We start from the raw sequence: 11,591 nt of genomic DNA on the forward strand, positions 1-11,591 counted from the left end.
CCTCACGTTTGGGTAATGACATTAGAGTATATCAACTTGGTGTTTCTAAAAATGAAAACCCCGAGGCGATATGCTACATATCGAACCTCACGTGACCATGTATTAACCAATAAGAAAAGACGAAATTCAGGGCATATCTACTATTCTCAATATACATATCTATATCATAAACACATGTTTAAGCGTGTTTTATTAATAAATTGTCCTAGACATTTACGTATCATTTTGTATCATCATTTAATTTTTACATTTATAACAATATTAAGTAATGGTTTGTTGAACATTGACTCCATTAACATTAAATTGTGATATTTTCGTCTCCTTTTTTAAGTCACCAATCTAGTAATTTAGCAAGGACATCTTAGCCAGACCCCTTTTTAGATAATCACGGCTGCGGTGGCCGAGTAGTTATTATGTCCGACATATTACCGCAAGTCGTTCACCTCTGGGATGCGAGTTCGAATCTCATGTGGAGCATTTGCGAGATACTGTCCGTTGGTCGGTGGTTTTTTCTCTGGGTACTCCAACTTTCCTTCACCAACAAATCACGCATTTCTTTATATGACACCTGCTATTTATAGGACGTTAAAATAAAAAATACCAAAACTAATGTTTCGACATTGTTATATTTTTTTAAATAAGTAGTTGATACACATTGGGCTGTTACTGGGTTTTAAATTGCTGTTAATCTCGCATTTCATAAAGAGGCTTTTGTGATTTTTGTCCTAAATGTATTCCAATATTTGGATAGATAAAGTGGACCTTCGGTAATCCGGACGCCGATAGTCGAGAAAATTCGCAGTCCGGACGGAAAAGTCAGGGAACGGGTTACCATAACGTTCCATCTTGTCGAAGAACACAGAATGAAGCAGATTGAGAAATTCTTAATCCGGATTGTTCAGGTTTGGAGCGAAGGAGTCCGGATTATCGAGGGTATTCGATAGCTCCCCTTGTACTTGAAATACCACATTCAAAAATCAAATAAACACAAGAAACAAATTTAACACCATGGCATCATTTCATGATAATTTAATTTTTGAAAAAAAATTTTTTAACAAGCAATAATGTTCTTTAAATAAAACTTTATCTTTTTGTCATGATTTTTTATTTTCTGTCATAGTTTAACCATTTGACGTTATTTCATTTTACGTCATGGATATGCTAATTCCACCCTATTTGCTCAAACGAATAATTCTATCACCTCCTCCAAAAAACTACAGAATGATAAAATATATTGTAATGGTACTATCCATAATTATCGTGAAGTATAAATCTTCATCAAAGCAATTTTGCGGTTGAAAAAATCCATCTATACTGTTTTTACTGATCGCATTTTACGTTTCTTTTAAACCCATTCTTTCATTATTTTGCGTACTCATTAAAATTGATAAAATGTATAATTATAGTACTGTAATGTTGTATGACATTGACAGGATTTCCGGTTATATAAAATTGTAGTAAACAAAACAATCAAATATTAGGTCTTTTTTATATATAGCAAGATAAAACTGTACATGAGGAAATTAAAAGTAAAAAGTTCGTCATTTTCAATTCCTGACGTGATGTCAGTGTCATTGTGACTTCACACAGGTCATGCTATATCATCGCCATATGGAAACAAAGAACATTTGATGATAAGTTGCAACAATATGTCGGTTCACTAAAAAATTATATTTTAAGTAAGCAGTTTACCCTGGTTTAAACATCTCATATTTCACTTCTGGAGTTGTCTCCCAATTCTAACACCATAATTCTTATTCCAACAATTCTTGGCCTATATTTTCAATAAAGGTTCTCAAACCTCAAATATCTTCTTATTGTGTCTCGCACGCTTTCATACCGATTGAACTACTTTAAACATCTTATTATCGCGTCAGTATAATTTCGTGTCTTTCTGGTTTGTAATTGAAAGTCAAATAGTTCTAAAATGCCTATATTTGATATTTTTGCGGAGTTTAACGTTCTTCCTTTTCCAAGAAATATGTAACCCTGACCTTAGGTTATACGCAAAAATATTTTGTTAAATGTTGTAGTAAATGTTGGCAGAAATTGTACAAAGACATAAAGGGCTACATTTAAAAATACGTTTACTTGAATTGTACGTGAAAAGAAATTGTCATAGTTTTTTCATAAAATTGTACACATAGAAGAATAGATTTAGACTTTTTTGTTTCAGCACCAGCCGGGCGACCAATAGCCACCGTAGTTCTGTGGATTGGATTCGGCGGAATTTCCCGGGAAGTTGGCGGGGACCATTTGTTTGTGATACTCCGCCATTTTCTTGCTCAATTCCTCTGCTTTCTCGAAGTGCGTTAGTGACAAATCGTTATGCTCAGTTGGATCATCTGAATTAAGAAAGTGTGGCATTGTATCGCTAATTTGTGACAACAATAATATATCATTCAAGTGTATTCATCTTATTGTTGTTGTAAGTCATTTCAAAAGATTTTGTATACGTTTTATGACACAATGAAAGAGAAGACCAGAGTTCCTGAAGAAAATACATCGACCAACTAGTTTCTGCATGCTCCGTACGTAGTTTGTGGTAAAATGTAATCTTAGCCGCTTATTCATATCATCATGATGACGACTACCAAAATCAAAGACAAACAGGTCCATATCCCGTTATTATCAGATTTTTAACCTAGCTTTCATAATTTTAAGCGAACTAAATAAATTTCTTGATGAAATTACTCACTCATCAATTTGTAACATTCGTATATTTTTCATAAGCATGAAGTGTCTCTGGCCCCGATTTCTCGAAATAAACTTAAGTCCAAAACTGACTTAAGTTTAAAGTTTCCATATAAGTTACATAAGGAGAAAAACTTAAGTTTTGACTTAAGTCTGAACTTTTGTTTCGAGAAATTGTAGCCAGATCCCTTGTTGCAATCCAATGGTTATGACTGACATTCTTACACTCTCCTTATGCACTGTGCCTATTAATCATGAATTCGCACTTTCCTCTTTATATCAAAATACGACTGTGTCAGAGATTCACATTAATAACAAACAAATAAAAAACATACACTTATAAGTATTGACTTATTGAATGCTGTTAAATATAAATAGAGAAATTGTGTGTCACTTACCTTTTATATTATATAACTGTCGTCCAAAATACTGGAGATTTTCGTGTGTAAGATGTAACATAGACACATTTGGGTTTCCCTCTGTTTCCGTTTCCGGTTTATACCAACCGGGGTAAATACCTGGGAAACCTTCTATTAGTTTAAAATCTCCAACCCTGGAACATATACATAAACATTTTAAAATTAAAGTTAACATATGATGATAAGAGTTTGAAAATTGAATTGGAACTTTTTTCTGCATCGAGCTGCATGTGAATTTCTGAAGTAAACAGTCGTTCTATTGACTCTCCAGAATAGACGTCATTAATGGAACCAATCCCAGATTTGTTTTAAATGTTTAATTTGAAAAAAAAAGATGAATTTACCTGATAGCTGCATGGCCATTTAAAGGTGGGAATTTATCATCCAAGTTATAAATGAATTCTGTTCTTTTAGATGGCGCACCAGTTCTAAGACTATCCCATTGATTTATACCGTCGATTTTCGTATCTGTGGAAATATGTGCATTGAAGTATAGGTTACTTCCGGTTTGTTACATGGTAAACTAGACATATGTATATAAAACACGATATTTAGATTTTGAATTTGTTATACATTCGCTGCGACAGATGTTACAAAGGCATGGGTGTCCAACTTTATTGATCTTTGTTTTTTCCATATGGATTTAAAGCTGAGATTATACACTGTATATATCTATTACATACACCTAATGGAAGCTGTAGAATACGAAGTAAAATACCTGGTTTTCCTCCGGCGGCGGCCAATATGGTCGGCATCCAGTCGACGGCATGCATCATGCTGATAGAAAAAATGCAAAGTACAGTATGTGTAAGGTTCGTTTAATGTTATTCAGCATGTAGAATGTTAATAATATCAATGGCATTAAGTCTGAAAATGATTAAGGTTTAAAATTAACGAAATTCAACAGTTTGATCTGATCACACAAAAACATGTTGAAATAATTAATATTGTATGAAGGGGATTCTGTTGAGTGTAGATTTCGAGTTATTTCTTGATCAGAAATATCAGTCGCTTGTCTATGTAATAATTATTAAAGTAATCTGTAAAACAAATTTCGAGTTGTATTTTTATATTCGTGGTATCCCATAATATCCCCACGTAAAAAGCAAAAATTTTAAACCAAAGTTAATATTTTGTTGCATTTTGTTACCTACCCATCATATGTGTAGCCTGTCTTTTCCAGCATTTTGCCGGCAATAAATGCTGTTGCTCGGGTACCTCCCTCATAAATCGTGATTTTACCCCCACGTAGCGGGTAGTTGTTCCCGTGAAACTGTGTCCATCCTCCGTTCTACAAACGACAACGTATTGTATAAAAAGAAAATTCATTGTAAACTTTGTGAAGGGTATGATGAGGAGGGATAGGTAAAACAAACGGATGTAAGAAACAATTGAAGTGTTTAAACAACAACGTTTGTATACACTATTGTTTGAAAGTGGCTTTTTAAATCAGTTATTGACGCCGGTTACATGTATGAATGTGTTGTTAAATTGTGTCAGCTGTGGGACTAAATTTCGCTTCAAAGTGTTGAAAAAAAATCTACAGACGTCGACAGTGTGATGAATTAGTTCTTAAATTACATAGACTTTCGTTAAAGTAAATGGAAATGGTGGTTACATTGCAGACGCCGGCAATTAAAGCATTGCTTGAATTTCACAGAGATACCATACTCGGCAATGTGAATGACCATGAGTATAATATTGCACTAACTAATTCGTTGAAGGTGTAACCGAAGCGCGATTACCTTGCAGATTCAATTGCTGTATGTACATTTTTAAGACGGCGTCTGCAATATGACTGAAAATAATGCTTACAACCATGGAGTTACGTCGGCCGTTATAAAGCTTTTGTTTATACACTTACGTCGGCAGTGAAGACGAAGAGTGTGTCGTCATACATTCCGTTTTCCTTCAGGGCGGCCGTCACATTACCGACGAGGTCGTCCATCGCCGTTACCATACCTAAGTACGATATTTCATGAAAAAGGTATAAACACTCATCTTTTGATGATACATACCCAAGTTAAATATCTGAAACTAAAATTGGTATATATATAGTAATATTGAATGTTGAAAACTTGTTTTATACATTAATGAAACTTTTTATTCAATATTTACCACAAAGTGTATTCTATTTCTATTCATTTAATGCATTTTCGCATTTTTCCACAATTTATATCGCTTGACCAAGTCTATATGGTTTATCCAAACACTGTTCCAAAATTGGGAATTTTTTCTCAGATAAAATGGGGTCACTCTTTATAATTTCAAAAACAAGTGGGGTCATTTTCATTCTCTTAGCTTACATAGGATAAGGCGACGATTATAACAAAGCTATTTAAACCATTTCCCCTCGTTCTGAGCTGTTATCGTTTAAAATATCTTTATATACAGCTTATCACTTGCTAGAATATTTCTTATTCTTTCGTGTTGAATATTTCTTGTACATACTTACCACAGTATTTCCGCCTTCCCTCATTCTTTATATTGCTATACATGTTCTCGTAAGATTTAGGAACCTGAAATGGTAAGTAATTTACCTATCAATGTCTTCTTCTGATTTGTCCTAATTCAACGTCTAATAATTTCAGATTTGAGCTAGCATATCAAACATAAAACGGGATTTACTTAATATATATTCAAAAGCTGCAATCTAACCTATCATTTGCGAAACTTATTTGATTCTCGTTTCTTGTGAGCATCTTCGCTGGAATTTTCTTGATTCGCGATGCATTTTTTTTATATTCGCCGTTTAAATATCATCTTTCGAGTTATCTCACAATATGTATATCAAATTATTACACACATTCCTCACAGAAACAAAAGATAAAGAATCATAATCGGCCGGTCGCCAAGCAGTATGTAGTCACATCTGATGATCGCTAACGTAAAGTACCTATTCAATGTCGTAGCGAGTATTGTATCATACATAATACAAAATACAAAGTCACGTGTGGTACTCGGACGATTTGATTGGCAGTTGGTGATTCATGATCCGTAATTACCATTATACATACCTCTATCGGCGTATGAACCGACTGGAATGGGAAATACAGGTAAAATGGCTTGCTTTTGTCATGTTTAGATATCAGCTTCCTTGCACGTTCAGCAAACACGTACTGAAACAATATGAAATAAAATAAATCTGATATATTCTAAAGATCTGTACCGGTAACAACTTATCTTAAGTTTATTTGAGTCAGTCTTAGGTTACAAAAAATCGCATCATTAAACTTTTGCCACTGTCTTTTTCGATTTTCTCACAACATGATGCCGTATAACATTATAGATAATTACGTTGTTTGAGAAAATGACATTTTTTCACAGAAAGCGATGAAAGCTGTATTCACAGGAAAAACAACATTGATTTACATAATGTAATACGTTACAGACACTATCATATCACTGGAGTAAAGAATATAACAAAATAATTCAGTAGTTTTCAAAACGTATGTCTTCGCAACTTTATAGCATTAAAAAAATAACTCTTCAGGTTGGTAGTAAACACTACATATTGTTAATAAATTTGAACATTATTTACATGTACGTACTGTTGAGTATTGCGATGTGTCCGGTAGCACAGGTGCTGTATCGTCTCTGAAGTCTTTGCCTCCGGCTGCAACACATTATTAAATAAATGATAATTATTTATCAACATGGACCTTCGTCAATATTTGTATGGGGCTATTATCGTTGGTTTTGCGGTGGTTTGGTAAGAGATGGGTTGGTGGGGATTGTTATATATTCTTTCACTTGAATGGAATTTCAAACTAAGTTAATCTCGAACTTTTGTTAAACTATGGACGCGCTTTCCATCGAACTGAACAATCAAATCCGTCAGAATACGTACATCTAAAGTGCTGAAGAATTATATGACGTCATCATTTTTTGCACCTCACGCGTGAAGTTTCTCGCCGATAACGTCACTAAATAAAAATACATATAATTTATACAGATATATTTCAAAACCTTGACCATTCAGAACTAGACAAGACTTTAAAATGTAAACAGGGATTACTGTACTTCCATAACTTCTCAAGGCCCAGTTAAGAGTTTATCCACGTAAGATTTTATCCACATAAGATTTTATTTTTGAGCTGAAGCGACATACCAACTGTCCGTGTGTAGTAGTCTTCCTGGCCTTGGTAATAGCCGTAGAAAGTATCAAACCCACGGTACGTCGGGGTACAGTTCCAATTACAAAATCCAAGATGCCACCTGAAACATCAACAAACTTTATAAAAGAAAAACAAGACGTGAAACCAAGCCACTGTTTCGGCTTTCATCAAGGATGCTGATAGTAAAATGTACATTCTGGAATCCAGTAAATTTCCAAAATGTCAGAACTGATAATGGTAAGTTTCACAAGTATATATGTATATACTACGGCATAGTGTTGAAGAGTCAATATTACCATACTAAGCATATTCCGTCTTTGCATATGACAGAGTTAGCTCCCTTGCGGATAGGTATCGATTGTTACGTCATTATTTTGTGATCACAATTCACGTCGTTTTCTTCGAAACTTATCCGCAAGTGCAGATAACTCTGTAATATGCAAATTCGGAATATAGTTTGACAGAACGTTTTAAAGTTCGTGTGGTATTTGCAAGGTACTGACCAAAAAGGATTTTCCCCGTGTACTCTGATTTCCCGCCATTTCAGAATTAACGTACTTAAATGACACTTGTTTTTCATCTCTAAATAAAATTATATATATATATCATTACTTACTTTCCAATAGCATGGGTCTCATATCCCAGTTTCTTCAAGTATTGCGGCAGAAATTTAAGCTCGGCAGGTGAACATACTGCTTGTTGAGGTAAAAGGGCTCCATGCTAAATACAAACATACAAAAGAATCAATCATCTACAGTACCCAAGTTATTCTCTCAGTGACCTAATTTTGCAGTTTCTGGTTTCTTTTACGACGTTTTTCACAGCGATTCACATTCAGAAAAAGTAGCACAGCTTTTTTCGCTGCGATTACGTTTCATTTCTGTGAATACAAATCGACTGTTGAATACGCAAAATATAATTTTAAGCAAAAAACTTTGGTTTATAGTAAAAACAACGTGTACAATGCATCTTTGATATTCAAATTAAATGTGACTGTACACAACATTTTACTTACCTAATTGAATTAATTACAAAATGATTATTAATACAAATAGCGAAATGTGAAAGTAAGCATGTTTAACATTGGTTTTAGTTACGAAAAAAAGAGCTCCCATGCTTGTTTATTAAATTTAACAGTTTTAGTCTTTACTACATGTTTTTTTTGTCTTTGTGCTTATGATTTACCGATCTAAACTAGCCCTTTTAGCTTGTTTTTTATGAATGAATGGGATATGTAAATATATTACCTGAAATCCAGCCTTGAATGGATAAACTCCCGTCATGAAACAATTCCGCGACCTGTAATATGTAACCAATGAGTAAAACCAAGGGAGATGGCTTAGGAAGATGATAAACAAATCTATATGGCTGACTTAAATGGTAAGTGAATCTTTTTTGGATGACATGAAGTTTAGAAACAATATTCACTGTATGATAATAAAAAGACTAGAAATCAGAACAGAGTAGTTGGTAATTGATTTTTACAATAAATGTATAAATAGATAAAAATAAAATATCGCGCGGTTAATGTGTTATCATCAACGAGAAATGTAATATGTAATTATTGTATGATCATCAACAAATCCTAATGTTAACTGAGAATTAAGTAGGTTTTTCGATAAGTACTTGAAGTATTATACTCACGGGGTACAGACTGGCTGTACATAAGACTGGTTTAGTATCACCCCCTCGTACGCCAGTTTGTCAATATTAGGTGTAATCATGTCAGGGTTGTGGAACCCAACGTCATTCCAGCCTAAAATAGATAAATGAATAAATAATGAAATATCCAAGGATGGATTCCAATTTCGTTAAAACCTTTATCAAATAAATAAATACATATGGAGACACTTTCGTTCTTGAAGGATTCGTTCCAATATCGATTTAACCTTTATCAAATAAATAAATACATATGGAGACACTTTCGTTCTTGAAGATTGAAGACGAGAAATATTCTAACGGTTTATTAACATCGTTCCAAGAAATATACAATGATTCAAAGTGGTGAATATCTCACCTAAATATACACATGGACATTTTAAGGTACTCGTGAATTAAGGTTAAATCGTTCCTGTATTTGCATATTACAGAGTTATCTACACTTGCGGGTAGGTATTGATTGTGGCGTCATGTGTTTGCGAGAATAACGTCATACTCTTCGGAGAAAACGACGTGAATTGCGCCCACAAAACAAGCTTACAGTAAGTGTTGCATGCAACACACGGAACAAATTCTGTCTCAAGTTATCGCCTGGAAACGAAAATTTGTGAAACAAACTATTTTTTAGCAACAATGACCTTTTGACTCAAAATTCAATCCCAAGCCATGTTTTCTTCTATGCTACCATTGTGTGAAATTTGATCAAAATTTGTTGATTTTTTTCTTATGTTCTTGTCGGGAAACGATATTTTCTAAATAATCTAATTTTAGTAACAGTGAGCTTTGTCGTTGACCTTTTGACTCCAAATTCGATCCCAAGCTGTATTTTCACATATGCTACCATTTTGTGAAGTTTGATTGAAATCCGTTCATGTTTTCTCAAGTTATCGTCTTGAAACGAAATCCGGACAGACAGACAGACGGCCGGACGTACGGACGGACAAACAGACAGACAGACGGGAACAAACACCAGTCCCCTCCGGTTTCACCGGCAGGGGACTAATAATGACGTCACAATGGTACCTACCAGCAAGGGAGCTAACTCGGTAAAATGTAACTACGGGATAACAAAATAATGGAATCTATTATCATCAAACTAAATATTTTATTTAGTATTTTGATACTTTCTTAACAGCGAAAGATTATGGATATTCTCCTGAAATAGTTAAAGTATTTAGCAAAATGCGAAAATATAAAGCAACACAATAACACTGCCAGCTCAGCTGTCTGCTTTATAGACCAGGGGTGAAAAGTAGGCAAAGTATTCAGAATGAACATACATAATTAGTTGAACATTATCATTTTCTTTTGAGTTGACAGTTTTAATTTGTGTTGATATGTGCCTTAATTTATACGAAACGCCACGAACACGGATAGCCAGCGCTTCCCGTGATAATCAATAATCACCGTTTGAAACGTGATTTTATACTGTGAAGAATACACAACATAGATATATATATATACTTACCATAGTCGTCTGCTACCATAAACACAATGTTCGGCTGTTTGGCTTCTCCGGGTATATAGTTCAGTAGAAATACTACACAGCTTATCAACGATATAATAATGGCCATGTTGTCAGTCTGTCTTGTGAGGAACCCGTCGTCTTTCCCTTACGAACGATACTTCTGTTTCCTTATAAAGTGAATATATAGCCTCTTTCACTAACAAACCATGTGATGCCGATTCGCTGTGTGATTATCTCTGTATTGACTCAACACATTCATCTGCGTACACCGATTTTGACCTCGTGTCATGATTTAGCACGTTCACCATTGACGATAGAGTTACTTGATACACCTATTGAGTTTAACTGGTGATATGCATGGTTACCCCCATAGAAATTTATGGTTGTTTTTAATGCAACGTTTTTTGTTGACTCTTTTTGCTATACCGAACAGGCTACAACCCGCTTTGATTTCAATCATGGATTATGGATATTCAATATTCAAAGGCGACATTATCATATCAACATCACTTCATGTTAATATTTATATCAAGATAATTATTTATATATATTGTGTGTCTTCTAATTCTCCATGCAACTTATAGAGAGTCATTATCTTGTACGTTTTAACGACCACTAATGTTATTTTATCTGAATTATTTAGTCACATGTAACCAGCTAGTGTACTCAATTCAACATATCTACGTGTGTACACAGTTTATGACCTCAGTACTGTCTACATTATACCCTTATGACCTGGCCTACCTGGCTTTGGTCTGTTATTTAGACGTTTCTGTATCTTAACCTCCTGGATAAGTTTTAGATCATTGATATCTAAATGCACCTTTACCTTGATTTGAATGTAGAAACACGAGATGAACGTGAAATAGATAGAGTTTTTTTAAAACAAGATTTGAATGAAAATAATGATACCAAGAAAAAAATAACAATAACAATTCGGATATCATTTCAAAATAAATTGTACTGGAAAGTTTGGTATATTTTAGTAATAATGTATTAAAGAAATAATTAGTAATAATTACTGAAACGTGTGAGTAAATACATATTTTCGAATCTGGTTTCTTTATCTGTTTGTTAATTATTGGAACTTCAGGTAAATGATTATGATGTAGTTTTTAGATTTTAATAGTTTTTAAAATTTCTGATTTTAATGGCTATATCACAGTAGTATTTCTGTTTTAATCCTTTTAAAATTACAGATTTCATTTTTAATCTAAAAATAACGCATTTCAA

At 33.8% G+C, this 11,591-nt stretch overlaps 1 protein-coding gene across 2 annotated transcripts in view; it reads right to left on the reverse strand.

Moving 5' to 3' along the window:
• The window catches only part of LOC138306969 (arylsulfatase B-like), a 31,503-nt gene extending 20,844 nt beyond the window's left edge, over window positions 1–10,659 (reverse strand). Inside the window, exons 1-14 of one of the 2 annotated variants that reach the window (XM_069247572.1) lie at window positions 10,359–10,614; window positions 8,876–8,987; window positions 8,479–8,530; window positions 7,848–7,951; window positions 7,225–7,331; window positions 6,665–6,729; window positions 6,131–6,232; window positions 5,569–5,632; window positions 4,978–5,075; window positions 4,268–4,404; window positions 3,832–3,890; window positions 3,458–3,581; window positions 3,093–3,247; window positions 1,014–2,345 (exon numbers count right to left, since the gene is read on the reverse strand). In XM_069247572.1, coding sequence (XP_069103673.1) covers window positions 2,173–2,345; window positions 3,093–3,247; window positions 3,458–3,581; window positions 3,832–3,890; window positions 4,268–4,404; window positions 4,978–5,075; window positions 5,569–5,632; window positions 6,131–6,232; window positions 6,665–6,729; window positions 7,225–7,331; window positions 7,848–7,951; window positions 8,479–8,530; window positions 8,876–8,987; window positions 10,359–10,464 — 1,458 coding nt within the window. In that variant the 5' untranslated portion in view covers window positions 10,465–10,614 and the 3' untranslated portion in view covers window positions 1,014–2,172. Of the gene's footprint in view, window positions 1–1,013; window positions 2,346–3,092; window positions 3,248–3,457; window positions 3,582–3,831; window positions 3,891–4,267; window positions 4,405–4,977; window positions 5,076–5,568; window positions 5,633–6,130; window positions 6,233–6,664; window positions 6,730–7,224; window positions 7,332–7,847; window positions 7,952–8,478; window positions 8,531–8,875; window positions 8,988–10,358 lie in introns of those variants that run through there. The other variant, XM_069247574.1, reaches the window with a different exon arrangement.
• Window positions 10,660–11,591: the final 932 nt, after the last annotated feature.

The sequence above is a fragment of the Argopecten irradians genome, chromosome 14, assembly GCF_041381155.1.
Source record: "Argopecten irradians isolate NY chromosome 14, Ai_NY, whole genome shotgun sequence".
NCBI classification, from domain to species: Eukaryota; Metazoa; Mollusca; class Bivalvia; order Pectinida; family Pectinidae; genus Argopecten; species Argopecten irradians.